The sequence below is a fragment of the Chiloscyllium punctatum genome, chromosome 10, assembly GCF_047496795.1.
Source record: "Chiloscyllium punctatum isolate Juve2018m chromosome 10, sChiPun1.3, whole genome shotgun sequence".
Taxonomy (NCBI): domain Eukaryota; kingdom Metazoa; phylum Chordata; class Chondrichthyes; order Orectolobiformes; family Hemiscylliidae; genus Chiloscyllium; species Chiloscyllium punctatum.
This window is the reverse complement of record NC_092748.1, coordinates 73,309,763-73,331,690: the sequence shown is the minus strand read 5'-3', so window position 1 is coordinate 73,331,690 and position 21,928 is coordinate 73,309,763. Positions and strand designations below refer to the sequence as shown.

Genomic DNA, 21,928 nt, shown 5'->3' with positions numbered 1-21,928 from the left:
ATGCACATTCTTGGTTTCATCGACTTCAAGCATAACTAAGTAGACTGAGGAACCGCAAGTCCTTCTGCAACTGCATTCAGATTTTTTTTTGTATCAGTTTTCTCCTTTCTCACTTCCGACTGTTGCTGGGATACTGTTTTGCAGTTAAGCAGGCACCATTGGAAACTTGCCCAAATGGATGTTCTTTCTTTGTAAGTGTTGGCAGGCTATTTGTCCACAGGGGCATCACAGTCAACTCTAGTTTTGATCTTATAAACATTTATCGCCCCATCCTAATTGCCTTTGGGAAGATTATTTGGAGTCACCTCCTTCATCTGCTGTGGTTAAGTGATGGAGGTGCATGCACAGTGCCCTGAAGATGGGAGTTCCAGACTTTTGGCCCAGTGATAGTGAAGGGATGCCTAAATTGTTTCAAGACACGATTGTGTGTGATTTGAGTAGGAACTTGCAGATAATAGTGTTCGCATACACTGCTGCTCTTGTATTGCTAAATGATTGAGATCATTTTTGAAAGGTGGTGAGGTACAGTCGTGCATCAGGTAGGTAACACACATTGCTGCTACCCATGCCCAAATGAAGAAAAAGAAAAGTAGTGAATGTTTAATGCGGTAGAGGGAATGCTGAATAAACAGGCTGTTCGGTTTTTGACAGTATATGAAGATGTGGGTGCACTGTACCTTTTTAAAAAAAACTAAAAGCAAGCAAAACTACCTGATAGTACCAAGTGTTCTCAAGAAGATACGATGTAGCATGTGGTCCAGCACTTAGTGTAGCTGGTTGCCTAGAGACAAAAACAGATTTGAATTAGGGCAATCTATTTAAAGCTACCAAATTCCAATCAAGTTTGAATTTAGTATATTGAAGTTTTAAAAGCCAATAACACAGTCCAATGTTTTGGGGGCATAAGATTGGGGAAAATTGAACAGTTGAGAGGAGAACTGCCACACCGCCAGTATGTCGAGACTGCCAGAAAATAGCTCTCTTAAAGGTACCTTTATCGATCCATGACCTGTGAAGCATAATTCCTAAGAAGAAGAAATACGAAGAGGCAGGAATTAAACAAGATTAATCAGTATAGTTTTGTTAAGGGGATGTCATCTCTGAACTACTTGATTAAATTGATTGAACAATGTAGTCTTCTTGGACTTCAGGGCTTTGAAAAGGTTCTTGGACTTCAGGGCTTTGAAAAATGAAAGTAAGAGCCCATGGGATCATGCAAATTTGGTTAAATGGATCCAGAATTGGTTTTCAGGAAGCAGAAGGTTGAGGTATATTTTTGAGATTGGAAGCCTGTGCCCAGTTGGGTTCTGCAAGGATCAATATTTGAGCCCTTCCTCATTGTACATAAATAACTTGAATGTAGGAAGTTTGATCATTAAGTTCCTGGATGTTATGAAAGTTGGTGGGGTGATAAATAATGAGGAGGAAGGTTTTAGATAAGAAGAGCATACAGTCCAGCTCTTCAGGTGAATTGATCAGTTGCAAATGAAATCTGGATAAATGTGAGGTGATGCACTTGGGCAGGACAAACCAGGTATGGAAATAGATGGTAAACACTTGGACCCTGAGAAGCACTGAGGATCTGTGTGACCTTGGTGTTTATGCTTACCGTTCCCTTAAGTTAGAAGGATAGGTAGGTACTGGTAAGGAAGCCTTAGAGATGTTTGTCTTTATTAGCTGAGGCATGGTATTTAAGAGCAGCGGGGTTATTCTAGAATTGTATAAAATGTTGCTTAGATTACAGCTGGAGTATTATGTAGTTTTAGAATCCATATGATAGGGAAGTGATGGCTTAGAGAGGTTGCAGAAGAGGTTTACTAGATTATTGCCTGGACTGAAGAGTTTTAATTATGAAGATGGGTTGGGCAGACTGGGGCTGTTTTCCTTGGAACAGAGGAGATTGAAGGGGATATGATTGCCATTATAAATTCTGATAGGCACAGACAGAGTAGATAGGATTGAACCTCTCCCCTTGGTGGAGGGATCAGTTACCAGGAGGCATAGATTTAACGTAAAAGGCAGGAGGTTTTGAGAGAGTGTGAGGAATTTTATTTTCACCCAGAGGCTAGTGGGAATCTGGAACTCACTGTCTGTAAGGGTGGTAGAGGCAGAAACCCTCAGAACATTCCAGAAGGATTTAAATGTGCACTTGTTTTGCCAAGGCATGCAAGGCTGTGGACCAAGTGCTGGAAAATGGGATTAAAGGATTTTGTTGGTTGTTTTTGTCCAGCTCAGACTTAATGGGCCAGTAACACCTGTAGACTTCCATGGCTTTATGATAGGCTTTGGAGAGCCAGAAACTGTGATTTGTGCCATAGAGTTCTAGCACTGACCTCATGTAATTACAGTACCTACATAGCTGGTCAAGTTCTTGGTAAATGGTAACCCCAGGATGTTGATAGTGGGAGCTTAAGCAATGGTGTTGACATTGTGTGTCAAAGGAAAATTGTTAAATACCCTCGTTAGAGATGACACTGCCTGACATTTGTGTGGTGAAACTGTTATTTAACACGTATCAGTCTACGGCTGAATGCTGTCCTGGTCTTGCTGAATGCAGGTACAGGTGACTTCTGCATTCTGTAAGACCATAAGACTTCAGAGCACAATCAGGCCATTTGGTCCATCATGGCTGATATGATTCTCAACCTTATTTTCCTGCCTTCTCCCTATAATATTTGATGCCCTTTCAATACAGAATTGTTCTTATTCATAATGTTGAAAATGATACAGAACACTACTTAGCAGAAAATACGCACATTTCAGACCATCAAGAGTAAGTCATTGATGAGGCAGTTGAACATTTGCTTCAAACTAGTGACCTAAGCCCATTGTGCAAAGATCTTGGGGACCTGAGTGGTAGTGTTCTTATAATCTGAGTTAGGAGACCCACGTTCAAGTCCCCTCTGCTCCTGAGATGTATAGGTTGATTAGAATAATTAGAATAGAATAAAATAGAATGGAATAGATTAGAATAGAACTAGAAAATATTTACACATAGTCCAATGTAGCTTTATTAAGTATATCAAGTTTTGTTTGCCTGGAGGTTCTTCTGGCAAACTCTCCCACAATTCTCATTGGACCTTGAATGGCCCTTGTAAGTTTAATAGGAAAGTGAATATTATACTGTGCCATGCGTTTATGGATTATGAATACACACCATACTGGTGCTGATGATCCACAGTGCCCCATGAATAACTAGTTTTTAATGTTAGATCTGTTCTGAAGCTGTCACCTTTAGTGCATTGGTAGTGTCAGCAGGGAGTATACCCTCAGGGTAAAGATCAGAATTCGGGTTAGATTTTATGTCCCCCTGACAGGTGTATGTTTAGGGGGCGGACAGCAGGTGCATAAAAAGGGTGGGTTCTCCTTTAACATTCCCCCCCCCCCCCCCCAATTATACATGTTAAATGGTCAATTGTCTGTAGTGTTCCCCTACTCTCAGCACAGGCTTGTTATATTTTAACAAGTTTTTAAAAGAGCCAAAGGAATGAGAGCCGCAATCTTTAGGGGTTGCTCTGTGGACACACATGCGCTCCTCCCCACAACCTGAACCCAGCTGATTAAGCAGCAGCTCCAGAATGTGGTTCTTTCTCCCGCTGCAGGATGGAAGTCCCACTTTGCAACATTTTAAGCCACTTGTAGATGTTATATCTGCAGGGTGGGCCTCTTTCGGACCTGTTGGCCAACTGCTGACTCTCCTTCTGGAAGAGCAAGCTATTTACTGTGCCACAAGAACACTCTCTTACCAATAATGTCACAGTTACATTTGGGACAGGTAACTTGTTGAGGATGAGATCGAGTCCCATAAATGGACTCTCGGACACATTTTCCTGTGGGGATCCGAATGCAAACTGGCAGATTTTGTTTCTTTTTTTAGCTGTGTTCAATTGTAGTCATTCTACCTGTCACTAGCTAAAATAACACAGAGCACAAGTTGAGCTTGAGGTCCAGTGGCTTCTATCATTGGTAGAACTGAGGTGCAATTCTCTAACCAAATGTAAAATTATTGCAGTAAAGTTCTTGACCTAAAGGACATGAGAAATAAAACACTTAAGTCTTTTTACTGTTTATCCCAAGTTAGAATTTTTTATTTTCTAGCCACTCTATTTCATAAATAAGATGCTGGGCTGTTGACTGATTGCATCCATTATCTCTCTTGGAATAGGACAGTTCAGAAAACAGTTGTTGGGATCAATTTGCCAGGTGGTTCTCCTGGCAAGAGATCTTTAAATTGGAAGACCAACAAAAATAGGAATACGAGCAATGTACAAAATATCTATTTGACTCTTTGAGGCTGTGCCACTGCTTGATAAAATCATCCCAGATGTGATTGTATGCTTAACCACTTTCTTTCCTATTACAAATAACCTTTGCCTCCATAATCAAACAAAAATTCTATCAAAAGCTTTATTCCTGAAACATTCCTCTTTAAATTAAAATGCAGAAACTGACCAGGTTGGTTTTTGTTGACACGAATTTTCTTATTTAAAAGAAAAACAAGCAGTACAGTCTACTTTTACCAATTTTTTTTTAAAGAATAGTAACTATAGGTACAATAATATGTGGGAATACTGTAGGATAACCAGGTGACGATCCTATTTGATTCCCCCTCCACCTGTCGGTACACAAGCGTCAGGCAAATGACTAGAGGTTTTAAGTTCAAGACATATTGTAAGAAACCTGTGTCATTAATTCAGATGCAGTAGTAGCTGAAATCAAGCTGGCATGTAGCCATATTTTCCCTCAGCTGATTTTAAAAAAAAGTTCCCCAGAGAGTAAAACGCTGGCACATCTGAATGTTTCAGACATTCCTCCCGTCTGATTGCACAGGGAGTCTGAGTCAGAATGGAGCTATTCAGCCAGCAAAAGCTAATGATGCTTTGTGGAGTGCACTGCTGTTGTCATTAAACAATGAAAGCATATGGTTCTAGTATTTCTCTCTGTGCTGGGAAGTATAACAGTTTCAGATCTGGAGAGACTTTGGTGTTGCTAAATGAATGTATGCTGCACAGGTACTCATTATCTAGTAAAGCAAAAGATTGTATTTGAACAACCCATATGAAATAGATGTGTTATTATTATCTGTAGTAACTGTTCTGCACTATTATTGAAGTATAAAAAGAAGGGGTACATTATAGAGGGCAATTTGTATGTATCTATGTGCATGCAATTTAAAATGGCATTGAAACATTTTTAATTAGCTTGTAATTCTGCTGAGGTACTGTAGAAAGCAGACTATTAATATGCTTTAGGTGTATTAAAAATTAGCACATGTTCTATCCTACTTTCATCCCATGCATAAAAAAAAACCTTTCATGTTGCAAGTCCCTCAAATTGCACTTGTTCTTGGTTATATAAATGTCCAGGGACAATGCCTCAAGTCACTATCTGTGTCATTTTCATTATATACTATTTGTATTTATTTCATCATCTGCAGATTGAGGTTGCAATTTGCCACTGGTGTTATGTAAGGTGAAAAAAAGTGTTTATTTCACTTTTTAATGATTCCATTCTACTGTTCAGATAGGTCAGGCTGCGCTTTTACAGCAACACATTTTTAAGCTCTGATCTCTAGCATCTGCAGTCCTCACTTTCTCCTACTGTTCGGATAGTGAAGGCTCATTCCAGTTCTGCTAACTGCATTGTACAAGATGCTTCAAACAAGTTAACAAGATGTTTTAAATGTAATTCTGTGTTGAAATCTTACTGATTCTATGAAGTCTTGCCTTTAGTATTTTTACAATAAATACTGAAAATAGAAGGAATACTTCATGCTAAGTCCTAATTATGGTCCTATCTGCAAGTATTTTGAAAATTTGAATCCTGACTAATGGCAAGTGGTTTGGACTGCAGGTTAGGAAGCATCATCCTTATCAGGTTTATGGCACTTTATAATTTTTGTGTGCATTATATGAACTGAGGGGTTAAGTCTTTCTTTTATATCTAGCTTCAGGTACATGAAATAGAAAAAGGATTTCAAAGACCAAATGCTGCATTTGGTGTATTAATACAATCATTTAATGTTTTTTTTATATAATACAATTTTGATGCATTAGGTATTATTATTGTGATTATTCACTTTCTTATGAAGTAAAAGTTTACATTATTCTTGCCATTTTCTGCATGATTTGCAATCATCAAAATCACATCAAAATGCTATTCATTATGGGTACAACTTGGGTTATTATAAAGCAAACCCAAAGGTTTCATTTATGTAATGATTCAATTTTAAAGCAATCATGTGACATTAAAACAGTGTACTTTTGTCCCTCTGGTACGATTTTACGCTCTTTTTTTAAAATAATTCGTCAAGCCCAGTTATTTGTACCCCATTCTGAATCAATTGAGACTGCAGATATGGTAGTTGGGTAATAACCACCAATGCATCCTGAATAATGTCTTGGGAACAATCAACTTAAAGATAGAATACTAATTCTCCAATTTCCATAGCCAGATCAAAATGCCTGCTTGATAGCTTTTAATACTCTCTTACAGATTTTTTTAAATAGAAACACCAATAGGATGTATTGCTTATGATCAATTCTTAGTATCAGTGATTACTAGCAATAATGATCATTAGGGACTTACAGAACCAATACCAGTTTTTTTTTTCAAATTTTTATGTTGCTTGTAGAAATTTACTAGATACATTGAATTGTTTTGTAAATGTACTTTAATGAGGGGAACCTCTTGCAAATTGGCATTTTAAAAATATCTGACATCCAGAAAAAATATGGTCATGGCTACAAAGCTATATATCAGACTGATAACAGAAAATTGCATCACTTCATTTTAGAGCTACTGTAGATTCAAGGTATATTTCTTGACCTATTAACAATGCACTTATCCTACATGTTGTGTTGAAGAAATGTTCTGAAACATAGCTTGCTTTTCTAAAAAATCATTCCAGTAATCATCATGGTTTTTCAAATATTATATTGTTTCTTAGTAATCGCGTTGAAAAGTAAGTCTGCATTCTGTTCAGCCCTGAACATAATCAACATTTGTCTTTTTCGTCTGTGAGTTGAGCTTTAAGATTGTGTTGTTTGATGTGTCATCTATTGTATACAATGGTATTTCAATTTTCCTCTGTGTAATCTTTATAACACGAGAGCCATAATGTATTTTCAGATCCCTTGTACACCTTCATGGATACTTCCTTTGATGTATTGATTCGATAATTGTGTAGCAATATGTTTGTTGTTGCCATAGTCACTAATCATTTATAAAATTCCTGACATTCATTTTCATATCTAAATTACAAACAGCAAAATAGGGAAGATTGAGAACTATTCTAGCAATCAATATTCATTTTTTTAATCGTTTGGTACTGTGGGAAAATCAAATGATTACAGACTGCAACTTAAATTCAGTATATAAGCAAATTTTTAAAAATTACACTTGCAATCTAATGACAGTAATAATTTCAAAGGTTTGTGTTTGTCTGAATATTTTACGTCCTATCTGTAGAGTTCAGGAAACCTTAAATAAATAAACATAATGTTCACATGCCAAAATGCCTTCTGGCTATTCAAAGCTAATGTTTTTATCACGGTTCACCTTGTTACTGAAATTCAATCTACCGACCTATTAAAAGGAAAGCTACTAAACAAGCACATAGCTAAAGAATGGAGTAATTTCTCATCAGTAAAACATAACTAAGAAATAAGCATATTTTCAGGGAAAGTATTAAATGGCAGACCTAGCTATCCTCAAATGTTGACTATATTTATATTTTTGGCAGGTTCTAATTATCTGGTTTCGTGAAAAGTAACAGTTGAACTTGTCTAATTAGAAATATTTTAATTGTTCTGAACTGCATTACTCATTCTGAGTTACCTCAATGTAAAATGGAAAATAAGGAGTATTTGATGTTCAAAAAGTGAATTTTTTTGGTCGAAGGGTGCATGCACTAGGCAGAAGTGCGTACTGCAGATGCTGGAGATTAGAGTCAAGATTAGAGTGGTGCAGGAAAGCACAGCAGGTCAGGCAGCACCCGAGGAGCAGGAAAAATCAGCATTTCGGGCAAAAGCATTAGTTATGCACTAGTTATACTAAAATTGCAAATATTTTTCAAAATGCTCCATGGAAATGATCTCATCTCTTTTGATGTAGTCAACAGATATATTCCTTCTCCTTCTCCGCCTTCAAAAACTGTACTGCCTGATGTTACTCAATCAGCATTCCCCTTGCCTGTTTTAGTATAAGGGCAATTAATTTTCCGCTCTCCTGTTGTCAGTGAGGTGCAGCTGGGCTTCAGATTGGTTCAGGTTTTAACATGGCATCAGCAAACCAATGGAGTGACTGCTCCACTATCTTTATGCCCATTTTGGGGGATACTTAAAAATCGTAACCTTTGGGTGGAATTTAGGTGATGGGGATGTACTGCCTGTAACTGAAAAGCCATCAAAAGCCCTGCATCATTTCTCTTAGGAAGGACACTCAGCATTAAGTTTACTTAACTGGACAGCTAGTTTTCCCTGGGGTCAAGGACCTTAGGTGAGAGTGTCTTTCCTGCTGAGAACCCCTGGCATTATCATGGGCTGGCACCTGTCTATTGCTCAGTAATGCACAAACTGAAGTTCAGAATCACCAATTGACTCAGGCTGCCACAGAATTGTTTTTTTCTGACTCATTCATGGGATGTAGGCATTGCTGGCTAGACCAGCATTTATTGCCCATCCCTAATTGCCCAGAGGGTAGTTTGAGAGTTAACCACATTGCTAAGGGTCTGGAGTCTATATAGACCAGACCAGGTAAGGGATGGCAGTTTCCTTCCCTAAAGGACATTATTGAACTAGATGATTTTCTTCCAACAATTGACAATGGATTCATGGCCATCATTAGATTCTTAATTCCAGATTTTTATTTGTTGAATTTAAAATCTGATCCCTTGGGTGGCAGGATTCGAACCTGGATTCCCAGAATGTTACCTGGATTACTAGCTCAGTGATAATACCACTAGGTCATCACCACCAGTGGTGATGGTGGAAGAGGTGGTGATGATGGTGGAAGGGGGGGGAGATCATTGGCTGGGAGTCGTTGATAGACAGGCTCAGTAGCAAGGTGGGGGGATTGGTGGCTCGATTTCTGCAGGCCTCTTCCACCTCCCGACACCAGGTTCCTCAATTAGCCTGACCTATTGAACATTTCAAGCACTTGTGTTTATATTTCAGATTTCCAGCGGCCACACTATTTTGCTTTTGTTCTCATTATGGCAAAGATGAACAAAGACCTGAAGTTCAAAGGTGAGCTGAAAATGGTTGCCCTTGTCATTTCAGGCTGCACTGGACCATGTCAGAAAGCAGCGAGCACTAGCAAAACCAAGGTCATTGGAAGTCAGGGAGTAAACATTCCACAGGTTGGAGCTGTACTCAAACAACTATAGCCATCTTCCTTTGATCTGACACTATTCAGGTGTTCCTCAAAATAGTGTCTTGGTCCTTAGCATCTTTATTTGCTCCATCAATGAGCTTTCCCTCCCAGTGTAAGACTTTGTTTTTAGAAGTCTCTGGATGAGTTTACAGGTATGGAGAACCCCTGGAAATTGTGGTGACTTCTTAGTCACCTACTTTCATGCCCCATCTTCACTGTAATTTAAATTGGCAGACACTATCCTTGTCCCCAACTGAGGCTTTTGTATATCCTGTTCTAGACGTGGCTTGCACTGGACTCCAGGTTCAACTTTACTTGAACTAGAAACAGCCCAGTAATAATGCTGAGACTGGTGAGCCAAAACCCATCCAATGACTTCTTTAGAGCAAGATCAACTCGAGTATATGAGAGGTCCATTCATAAGCATGATAACAAGGAAGAGGTTGTTCATAAATCTGGTTCGTGTTTTCAAACTTTTGTGCCTACTGCCTGATGGAAGAGGGTGTTGACATCTGCTAAATTCCAGTGACAGAGTTTGTAAAACCAAAACCCATTCACATCTACCCATAAAATCTGATGTGGGGATTTTTGCCAATGACTGACTGACTGGACATTGTTCATGATTTCTCAGGTACTGAAGTAGTTGTTTCAGCATGCACCAATTCTGGACAACATTTCAGGGTGATAATTGGTATGTAATGTTGTAATGTTTGCCCCAAACAAGTGTCAGGTACCATGAGCATCCCACCCAAACCCTACCTGTCCTGTCCTTGTGACCCCACATTTTCCATAGCCAATCCACCCAACCTGCACATCAATGGACTGTGGGGGGGAGGAGGTGGGGGGAGGGGGGGGAAATACCAGAGCACCCAGATGAAACCCATGCAGACATAGGGAGAACGTACAAACTCCACACAGACAAATGCCCGAAGGTGGAATTGAACCTGGGCCTCTGGCACTCTGAGGCAGCAGTGCTAATTACTAAGCCACCATGCCGTATGACCATCTCCCTTGTCATTCAATGAGATTATCATTTATATCCTGGGGGATTATCATTATTTATATCCTGGGGGATTATAGTTAACCAGAAGCTTAAGTGGAACAACTTCAAAAATATAGTTGCTTAAAAAGCAGTCAGAGCCTAGGAATTCTGTAGCAAGCAATGCACATCCTGATCCCAAAGCCTTTCCATCATCTAGGTGTGTCAGGATGTGTTGAAATAGTCTCCACTTAGAGTGCTGCTGAAGCAATACTTATTACAATTATGATGTTTAAAAGATTATTACATACGGTGTCTATCATTAAGTGAAATTTAACCTGTTCTGAAGTCTGTCTGATAAAAGGTTTAGGCGGTTTGATTGCTGGAGATTAAAGGCCGCCCAAACTGTCGCAACTGGGAATAAGGTGCTAGGTGACAAGCACCCAGAACACCTTAACTAAATTTCTTTTTTTTTGTAGTTTCAATTTTCTAATTTAAAAAAAGTACATTCATGGGATGTGGGCATCACTGATTAGGCTAGCCTATTCCTAATGGCCCAGCAGGCAGTTAAGAATCAAGCATGTTGCTTTGGATCTGGAGTCACATATAGGCGGGACCCGGTAAAAATGGCAGTTTCATTCCTTAATGGGCCATAGCGAACCAGATAGGTCTTTCCCAACAATTGACAAGGGTTCCATGGTCATCGTTACACTCTTAATTCCATATTGCTGTTGAATTCAAATTCCTTCATCTGTCATGGTGGCATTGAAACTGCGATCCTTAGTCTTTCTTTCTCTAGATTAATAGCCTAGTGATTTCTAAGGCCATTGCCTCCCTATATTAATTGTCTATACAAAATGTTTAAGCTGTACTTACAACCTTACCCTAAGTTTAACGTCTGGTCACAAGACAAGAGAAGTACTCACCAATTACCTGTTCTCCTTCAGACTTCGATCCTGTTAAAGCAGCTCAATCACTGCCTGTCTGATTCTGGAACCTCTGCTTGCTCACTGTTTCTTTAAACCTCACTGCTGCTCTCCTTGCATCCCACACAGCTTCACTGCTATTCTCTCTGCCTTCACTACTCATTTTACTTTCACTTTCCTAGTCCCACATAATACTGTCACTGGTCTGTCTGCTTCTGGGTCACCTTAGACCATATTGCTCCTTTTAACCTCACTGCCCCCATTCCCAAGTCCTAGACAGATCTATTGTTGATCTTTCTGCTTCTGGGCCCCCGAGGCAAAAACATCATGTGGCCACTGGTAGTGGTGATTGACTGTTCTGCAAACCCACTTAAATCAAATAGCATATTTCAAATATCTCCAGGCCTCTTTAGATATCACTTCTCTATGAGGTCCATGGAACTACATCTGTTGTCCATGACATGCTGGTTGCAGTCATTCTATCTTGCAAATTGGATACACAATTGGCTGGATGGTAGGACGCAGAGGGTAATAGTGGAAGGATGCTTGTCAGTTTGGAGGCCTGTGACTAGTGGAGTGCCTCAGGGGTCTGTGCTGGGCGTGTTGCTGTTTGTTATCTACATCAATGATTTGGATGAGAATGTACAAGGCATTATTAGTAAGTTTGCAGACAACACTAAAATAGATGGTATCTTGGACAGTGAGGAAGGTTATCAGAAATTGTAGCAGGACCTCGATCAGTTGGGGAAGTGGGCCAAGAAATGGCAGGTCTTGCATTTTGGAAAGTCAAATTAATATAGGAGTTTGGTGAATGGTGTGGCTTTAAGGAGTGTAGTGGAACAGATGGAACCTTGGGATTCAGGTGCACAGTTCTCTGAAAGTGGGGTCACTGGTAGACAAGGCAGTGAAGAAGGCTTCTGACATACTGGCTTTCATCAGTCAGGGCATTGAGTACCGAAATTGAGACGTTATGTTGCAGTTGTACAGGACGTAGGTGAGGCTGCAATTGGAGTATTGTGTACAGTTTTGGTCACCTTGCTGTAGGAAGGAAGTTATTAAACTAGAAAAATTGAACAAATTTACAAGCATGTTGCCAATAGTCTGATTTATAGGCAGAGGTTGGACAAACAGGACTTTTTTCTTTAGAGTGTAGGAGACTGAGGGGGCTGTTTATAAAAGTGTATAAAATCATAAGAGGCACGATAGGGTGAATGCACTCAGTCATTTTCCCAGTGTTAGGGAATTGAAGATTGAAGGGCAGTTTAAGGTTAGAGAGGAAAGAGGGAACCTGGAAGCACCTTGTTTACGTAGAGGGTGGTACACCTGTGGAATGGGCTGCCAGTGGATGTAATTGAGGTGGGTACATTAACAACATTTAAAAGGCATTTGGACAAATACATGGATAGGAAAGGTTTAAAAGGCCAAGTGCAGGAAAATGGGGTTAGTGTTGATGGACACTTTGGTTGCCTTGGACCAGTTTGGGTCAGAAGGCCTGCCTCCATGCTGTAGGCCTCTATGACTCTATCTTAGCTGAGAATAATTTATGTACTGCAATACGTAATAAAAAAAACATAAAATGGTACAGTAAATTATTAAAAAGGTTATAGTGCATCACTCCAATGCAGATATCAGCTGCAATACAGACATGATACGTTGATTTATTTTCTTTTGTGAAGTAATTTTTTTTATAAGTCTTTATAATTAACTGTCAAAACATCTTGTATTTTGCAGCACAGTTATATCTCTTCAGTTCATTTAATGAGGCATTGCTTCTTTAGAGCATTATTTACTAACTTTTATTTTAAACATAGCTTTTAGTCCATTGTAAGTAAAAAAAAAAGGTGGTGCAGAAGTCAGAAGTCAGGCAGTTGATCTGATTGTCACTTTGCTACGACAAGGATAGGTTATAATTACTCCAGTTCGGATTAAGTCAGGTCAAATTTGGATGTCCAGGTTTATTGTTTTGATTGGCAGCAACAGGATACTGATTGAGAATGATCAGCCATGATCATAATGAATGGTGGTGCTGGTTCAAAGGGCAGATTGGCCTACTCCTGCACCTATTGTCTATTGTGTTTATTTCTACATATTGTGAGCTGGTTGTTTATACAGTGGCTGAAATGGAAACTGCAAAGTAATATTCCCAGTGCAGTACAAGTACATCATAAGTTGACCTGAATAACCAAGATATTATAATTTCAAACTATTATTTTAGTACCATTTTTAGGCAATTCTTTGAATTTCAAGTGTTTCAAAAATTCTACATGTAGATTTGTGTGATTGAAAACTTTCATTCTAAAATCCATAAAGCACATTGAGTCTTAAGTAAAAGTTCAATCAAAATATTTGGTTTCAATAAAAAGTGTTGAACAATTACATCTTATTGTGGGATTTACAAACTCATCAGCTAGCTTAGTTTAAGTCTGGAATACCTTTAGTTAGTTACTAAGCATATGGAAAGATATTTAAAACCAAATCAGAAACAGAAGACTTACTTAATTGTTAACACAACTTAGTGTCTATTAAAGTACAACACTTTTAAATGTAGTGTACAACATAAATCAGCTGCTTGTCTATTTTTTATGTCCAATTATAAACTAATTATTAATGTCAGAATCAAATTTTTTTTAAATGATTCAGTACAAATCATGTGTTTATAATCCAACTACAGACCTTTTTGCATTTGTATATGCTTCTGTAAACCCATTAACGAATGAGCAGGATGTTCCTAGGAATAAACTGAAAAAAGGGGAAGGGAATAAATATTTCTCCTTGGAGCACCAAATGTCATCTTGTAGAAAAATTGCTTTCTGTACCAATTATTTTCAAGAGGTTTAACTTTCTACACAGGGAATCTAAAACAGTAGAGCGGAGTTCATATACACATACTGCTGACTTCTGCATTTAATCTGTAGTTCCTGCTAATTATGCAATCTAAGACCAGAATAAAGAGCTAAGGCCAGTGCTATGTGTGTCAAAATTTGCATGAATGAACTCTAACTCCAATTACATTTCCAAAAGAAAATCATGACAGAGGAACAAATCTATAATTTTAAAGACAATTTAAATAACATGTTCTGTAATTGAAAGATGTCTGGGTCACTTCAGCTTTAAAGTTTTGTCATTCCTCACGTTACACTTTTTAATCATCTGAGCTCACTCCTTTTCTTTGATTTCCTTAATTGAAATAAAGAAACATTATTCAACTTTTTTTTCGCAGTTGCTATTAATAATTTGAGAACACCATGAGTGGGATTTTGAAGAGGAAGTTTGAAGATGTTGAAGGAGCCTCACCATGTTCATCTGTCAGGGAGTCAGATGATGAGATCTCTGAAAGTGAAAGTGCAGAAAGTGGTGACAGTGTGAACCCATCCACTTCCAGCCATTTTACTCGTAAGTCTGTTTTTTTTTTAATTTACTGTGTTACGATAAAAATGTAAATTGTTACATTTGTTAAGTGCTGTATTTTCAGGGACTGGTGCTGCCATTTAATATATGGTCTATATTGCAATTGTGGCCATAGGAACCAGCAGGATACCTTGGGCACACTGCCACTAATTCTTTTCATAGAACATAGAACTCTACAGCGCAGTACAGGCCCTTCGGCCCTCGATGTTGCGCCAACCTATGATATTAATCTGATGCCCATCTCACTACACCGTTCCATTATTGTCAACATGTATTTCCAATGCCCGTTTAAATGCCCTTAACGTTGGCAGTTCCACACCACTACTACTCTCTAAGTAAAGAAACTACCCTTAATATCTGACCCCCCTCAATTTAAAGCTATGTCCCCTCGTGTAGCCTTCATCATTAGAGGAAAAAGGCTCTCACTGTCCCCCCTACCTAACCTTCTGATTATCTTATACGTCTCGATTAAGTCACCTCTCAACCTTCTTTTCTCCAATGAAAATAGCCTCACTTCCCTCAGCCATTCCTCGTAATACCTTTCTTCCATACCAGGCAACATTCTAGTAAATCTGGAACAAGTGGAGAGTGTCAAGCTCCTTGGAATGATCGTCCCCAACAAGCTTTCTTGGACTCTTCATGTGGATGCACTGGTTACAAAGGTCCAACAACATCTCTTCTTCCTCAGGCAGCTGAGGAAATTTAACATGACAGCGAATACCCTTGCCAACATTTATAGGTGCACCATCGAGAGCATTCTATCTGGATGTATCACTACCTGGTATGGTAACTGTACCATTCAAGATCGGTGACGGTCACAGAGAGTGGTGAACTCGGTCTGGACAAACACAAAGGTCAACCTCCCATCTATAGAATCCATCTACAAGGCCTGCTGTCAAGGAAAGGCCACCAGCATTCTTAAAGATCCATCCCACCCTGGCAATATTTTTCTATAACCTCTACCATCGTGGAGAAGGTACAGAAGCCTGAACACACGCACACACACCAGCCGGTTTCGAAACCATTTCTATTCTACTGTTGTTCGAATACAGAATGGACTCACAAGCTCTTAACATTTACCTGTACCTGTGTTTTTGTTTTTGCTGCTGTTTACCTATTATTTACTTAACTATGCTACTTAATTCTGTGATCTGCCTGTATTGCTCACAAGACAAAGCTTTTCACTGTGTCTCAGTCAATGTGACAATAAATTCAATTCAATTCAGTTCCCCTGAACCCTTTCCAAAGCTTCCACATTCTTCCTATAATGCGGTGACCAGAACCGCACACAATACTCCAGGTGCGGCCTTACCAGAGTCTTGTACAGCTGAAGCATGACCTCATGGCTCTGAAACTCAATCCTCCTACCAATAAACGGCAAAACTCTATATGCCTTCTTAACAACCCTATTAACCTGGGTGGCAACTTTCAGAGATTTATGCACCTGGACACAGATCTTTCTGTTCATGTACACTGCCAAGGATTTTACCATTAGCCCAGTACTCTGTATTCCTTTGATACTTGTCTATATTACTCATGGTATTTGGGGAAGGATGTCTACATGAAGATTCAGCAAAAAATAGGCTTGGTCTTGATGAATAGAATTAATGTGATAACTAATAGCTAGTTACATTTCATCTGAAATGCATGAGATTTCTCTATAAAACCCCAAGCTATCCTTCAGAGTAAGTAGACGTTCCGACTAGCGACTAAGGTATTCTGGTACACAACTTCCAGACAAATGAAATACTTGTTAGCCCCTCCCAGGAACAGTCCTTTATATCCTAATGGATAGAGCTTGTTATATGAAGTTGTTGGCCCTTTCAGGTACTAATTGTATTATGGAACACTTGCTTCTAAGTTTTTTTTTCTGATTACTAAATTTCTTAGAAAATTGCTTGTACTAGGCAAAGTAGGTTTACCAATGCACCATCTCTCTCCAAGTCTCTGACTCTCTAAATAGTTGCTGACATCACTGGGTTAGAAATCAGCTACTTGACAGTCATTCAGATACAGATTATTGCTATACTGGAAACATGATCTCCTGATTAACTTTTGCAAACAATTTTCTGTGGCATTGATCCTTTTTCACGTGGGTAATCTTTAGTTTTCTCAAAATATGACAGAGAAGTTTGTTGTGATCAAAAATAGATAATATTTTCCTTTTTTTTAAGTTTAGTGAGGTATACTCCCATGTTATCCTTCCACTTTGACACTTACTCTTATGGATAATCTCAACCTTTTGTCAGGTTCCATCATAGACAGTAAGCTGATTGTGCTGTTTTAGTACTTTGTCTTCTGATCATCTGAATCGGTAGTATCAAGAGTCTGCTGCTTATACCGGATAGTTGTGATGTCCAAAATGTTCATTGACCAGAATTTAAAATGCACCAGAAAGCCAATTGAATAATTCCTTCAGTCTTGTGAAATCAGTAGTATCATGAGATCTCAACCAGGAAGAGTAGTTGGACACTAAAGTAATTAATCTTGGGTGGTGTATCTTTTCTATTGGATTCAGCGAACATGTTTCTGAGATCTGTAAGGATTTCCTCATTTTGAGAAAAGTTGTATTGATGATGGCATTTGCTTCTGAGTTGTTTTTTGTTCTTCAACATAATGTAGAATTTTAAGAGTGAGGTATGTTTTTTTGCTCTCAAGTCAAAAATATTGCTTTTGTCTTGGTGATGAACACCTACTCCAATTGTATTGATCTCTGAATTTTAAGACTACACTATGCATTCCTTTTAATTTTAAATAGTGTTCTGCCTGCACTATGCAGTTCTCTGTCAGCAGCATTTGAAGTTTCGTTCTCTTCAAACATGTTTTATTTTCAGGTAATTCAGTAGCATTTCCCCATTGTCAAGTTTGAAATGAGTTGGTTGTCAGACCTGGTTCAAATGAGTCTTAGAATCATAGAATCCCAACAGTGTGACCAAGCAGGCCATTCGGCTCATCAAGTCCACGCCAACCCTCCAAAGAGCATCGCGCTCTGACCTAGCACCCTTACCCTGTCTTTGTAATCCTGCATTTCCTTTGACTAATTCACTTAGCCTACACATTCCTAGACACTATAGGCAAGTTGGCATGGCTGGTCCACCAAATCTGCATATCTTTGCCCTGTATGGATAGTTCTTCTTTAATGCTAGACTGCCAATTGCGTTATAGCAAATTCACGTTAACAAAATGCATATTATAGCAGAGTGACCTGGAGGAGGAAGCCCATGCAGACACTGGGAGAATGTGCAAACTCCACACAGGCAGTCGCTCAAGGGTGGAATCAAACCTGGGTCCCTGGTGTTGTGAAGCAGCAGTGTTAATCACTGATAGCCCCCTGCTATCTCTTGCCAAGCCCCCTGCTATCCCTCGCCAAAGTTTAATTGCTTCTTCTAAAGGTGGCATAATATCATATAAAGACTTTTTTCCAATAAATGTTTCCTGTTATTCTGGGTTTTCTTATGAAAATGCTTGCTATGACTTATTTTTATGTCTTTATGCAAGGAAATTCTGTGATTTAACTGTTTAAAACTTGTGTACAAATACTTGCTTTTTATTTACAGAAGTTGCGTTGGGATGTTAAAGCTGAATGTTATTTCTCCTTGTGTTTTCTTTCAACTCCACACATGGATGTGAGTTCTTGCATCAAAGTATTTTAACATGTTTTGATTTGGAATATCATGAGATGCTTCCATGTTTTGTGCTTCAGAATGTTGGCAAAATCAGATGATCATCTTGTGTTAGGTTGGTTTTCTGTTATCCTCATTCTCTAGTGCTATTTTGGATATTTAACTTCTACCAATATTTGGATAGCACTTCCCAGCGTAAGATCCTCCTTTGATTGCAAAATCTCTGAAAGAAATGGATCAGTATTTTCAAAGACAATTCTGTCTTGAATTAGTTCTGATTGTAAATCACCATAATCCCACAATGCTGGTAAGGTATAAAGACCATTAATAAAGTTGTCTCATAGAAGCTGTATTCTTATTAAATCCTGCTTGCTTCATTCTATGATTGGTACTTAATAACAAGTAATTGTTAGATATTCTTAGAATATTGACAAAAATATTCAATTCATTCTAAACATGATCTGCTACTAAAACTACAGAACAAAGAAAGCTACCTGAAAGCTTGTGTTTTCAAAATTTTTATTAAATTTCTATTAATTAAAATTGGAGACTGTTTCAGAATTATCATACTATTTGTTCAGAAAAAGTCATTTTTAAACATTTAAAGATCATTGAAGTGTTTTAAAATTTGAGAAAGAACTGTTTTCTTTCCTCCCATAATGGGGGAATTTGCCCTTTTTCCTTTTCATCTTAGCTGTTTCATGACTTTTTCAACAAAGGATAGCTTGACTCCTCTAAGCTGCTTCAATACAATTGCACTATTTTAAATTGAAATAAAAGTAAGTTGTGCTCTTATCACATCTTTTAAGAATAGTTTTGAATGCACATTCGATTTCTTTTTCAAAACACTGATCTTTAATGACCTGTTCAATTTTTTTTCAGACTAATTAGTTGATGCATACTGCCATTTTGGTGGGGTTTTTTTTTATAAAAGGTGTCCTTTTTAAAAGTATTTTCTGGAGCAGTTTCTGATAATTTTAATCATTTATAACAATCCTTGTTTATCAAATATAGCAATTTAAGCTGCCTTTTAGCTTCTTTTAAAATAAGAATCTTCAATCTTCCCTGAAGGGATTTACTTACTTTGTGTGCCTGATAAGTACCTGAAGTTTATGATCCACAATTTTTCCCTTGTAACTTTTAGTGAGACTCTTTGTGATCTTCAGAAGCATTTTCAGTTTTTTTTTATTATTTCTCACTGATTTAAGCTCTGAAATGCAGACTTAGTTGTGTTATTGCTTTGCAGCCATCTTTAACTGTTGATTGTCTGCGATCACAGAAGCTGACAGGCCTTATGTACTTTTAAGCTGCTGGATACTGAATTGTTGAATGCAGTTTTCTAACTGGACTTTTTCCCTTTTCTTCCTCGAATGACTGAGACTTCTGCAGAATTGAAGATTTCTTCAGGCCAGCTTCTTTACAGAATGCATATGCTCTTAGTTATGCGATAATTTCCAAGAGCAGTTTTGCAAGCTTGCTGTATGTTATGGCTGTGTCCACTAGAACAATCTGGAACATCTTGCATAGATTCATAATCCTATAGATAAAGGAGTAGAATTAGGCTGCTTGGCACATCGCATCTGCTCTGCCATGTGATTGTGGCTGAGTTTCTCAACCCCATTTTACCTGGAAGACTTGTTCCCCTTTCTAATTAACAACTTATCTATTTCTGTCTTAAAGACATTCAGTGACACAGCCTCCACAGCCTTCTGTTGCAATGAATCACAGCAACCAATCCTCCTCCTCCATATTAGTCTTAGTTACTGATACCACTTGGAGATGAATGTTCACATGAAGCCTTTGGAAGAAGATAGGCTCAGCCTTGAAAAATAGCACAAAATCTGATGTACTTGAGACTCGTTTTTTTCAAGCTGTCATTAAAAGTAAGGACACAGTACTCCTAACTACTAAAGCATTCTGTTGCACAATTTAGAGACAGCTGAACAACTAGGATGCAGGTTAACTCCTCCCACAAACAGTCTTGATGGGTGGAGCTTACTTAATGATGTTAATTAACTGTTTCAGGTACTAAATGCCTTATGAAAATCTAACAGTTGCCCATTAGCACTACAGTTGCAAAGGATCAGTGTGAGTAACTGACTGGCCTCACCCTCAGTCTCTGCCTGAATTCTGTCAGGAAAATGTTGGTGATTCAGGGCCAGTAAGTCGATCACTTGCACAAGGTATTCATTGATTATGTGTATCCCAGGATGTTGCGGTGCCCCTTACAGAAGTACTTGTACCTACGATAAACATGGGTGACGTATTGGAGAAAAGGTGGGTGTTGAATGTTGTTCCATTGTTTGAAAAGTGTTGTAAGGAGAAGCCTGGAAATTATAGACCCATGAGGCTGACATTGGTGATCGGTAAATTATACAGTCATGGAGATGTACAGCATGGAAATGGACCCTTTGGTCCAATTTGTCCATGCCGACCAGCTATCCTAACCTAATCTAGTAACATTTGTCAGCCTTGGCCCATATCCCTCTAAATCTTTCCTATTCATATACTCATCCAAACACTTTTTAAATGTTGTAATTATGTCAGCTTCCACCACTTCCTCTGGTAGCCCATTCCATACACACTCCACCCTCTGTATGAAAAAGTTGTCCCTTAGGTCCCTTTTAAATCATTTCCCTCTCACCTTAAACCTATGCCCTCTAGCTCTGGACTCCCACACCCCTGGAAAAAAACCTTGTATATTTACCCTATCCATGCCCCTCATGATTTTATAAACCTCTATAAGGTCACTCCTTAGCCTCCGAAGCTCCAGGGAAAAAAGCCCCAGTCTATTCAGCCTCTCCCTATAGTTCAAATCTTCCAATCTTGGCAACATCCTTGTAAATCTTTTCTGAACCCTTTCAAGTTTCACAACATCCTTCCAATAGGAAGGACACCAGAATATCATGCAATATTGCAAAAGTGGCTGACCAAAGTCCTATACAGCCTCAACATTCCCTCCCACCTCCTATACTCAATACTCTGACCAATAAACGCAAGCAGATCAAACGTCGCTTTCACTATCCTATCTACCTGTTACTCTGCTGTCAAGGTACTATGAACGTGCACTCCAAGGTCTCTTTGTTCAGCAACACTCCTTGGGACCTTACCATTAAGTGTATAAGTCTTGCTAAGATTTGCTTTTCCAAAATGTGGCACCTCACATTTATCTAAATTATACTCCATCTGCCACTGCTCAGCCCATTGGCCCATCTGATCAAGATCCTGTTGTAATCTGAGGTAACCTCCTTTGCTGTCCACTCCATCTCCAATTTTGGTGTCATCCGCAAACTTACTAACTATAACCTCCTATGTTCACATCCTAGTCATTTATATGAATGATGAAAAATAGAGGACCCAGCACCGATTCTTGTGGTACTCCATTGGTCACACTGGATTTGTTTTCTCCATCCTCCGTCTTGGATTACCCAGAATCCATTTTTTCTGGGAGACAGGATTTGAAGAGGAGAGGATTTATTAGGGATAGTCAGCATGATATCATGTGAGGAAAATAATGTCTCAAACTTGATTGAGTTTTTTTGGGGAAGTAACCTCCGTGGGAAAAGTAAATCTCCATCTTCTACCTTTTGAGCCAGTTCTGTATCTAGATGGCTAGT

The 21,928-nt window shown here is 38.7% G+C and overlaps 1 protein-coding gene across 4 annotated transcripts in view; it reads left to right on the top strand.

Moving 5' to 3' along the window:
- The window catches only part of csrnp3 (cysteine-serine-rich nuclear protein 3), a 232,378-nt gene that overhangs the window by 163,765 nt on the left and 46,685 nt on the right, over positions 1-21,928 (top strand). For 2 of the 4 annotated variants that reach the window (XM_072579508.1, XM_072579509.1), the window contains 2 exons: positions 9,177-9,248; positions 14,501-14,673. In XM_072579508.1, the coding sequence (XP_072435609.1) occupies positions 14,526-14,673 (148 nt within the window). In that variant the 5' untranslated portion in view covers positions 9,177-9,248; positions 14,501-14,525. The remainder of the gene's footprint in view (positions 1-9,176; positions 9,249-14,500; positions 14,674-21,928) is intronic. The other 2 variants (XM_072579507.1, XM_072579510.1) reach the window with 1 other exon arrangement.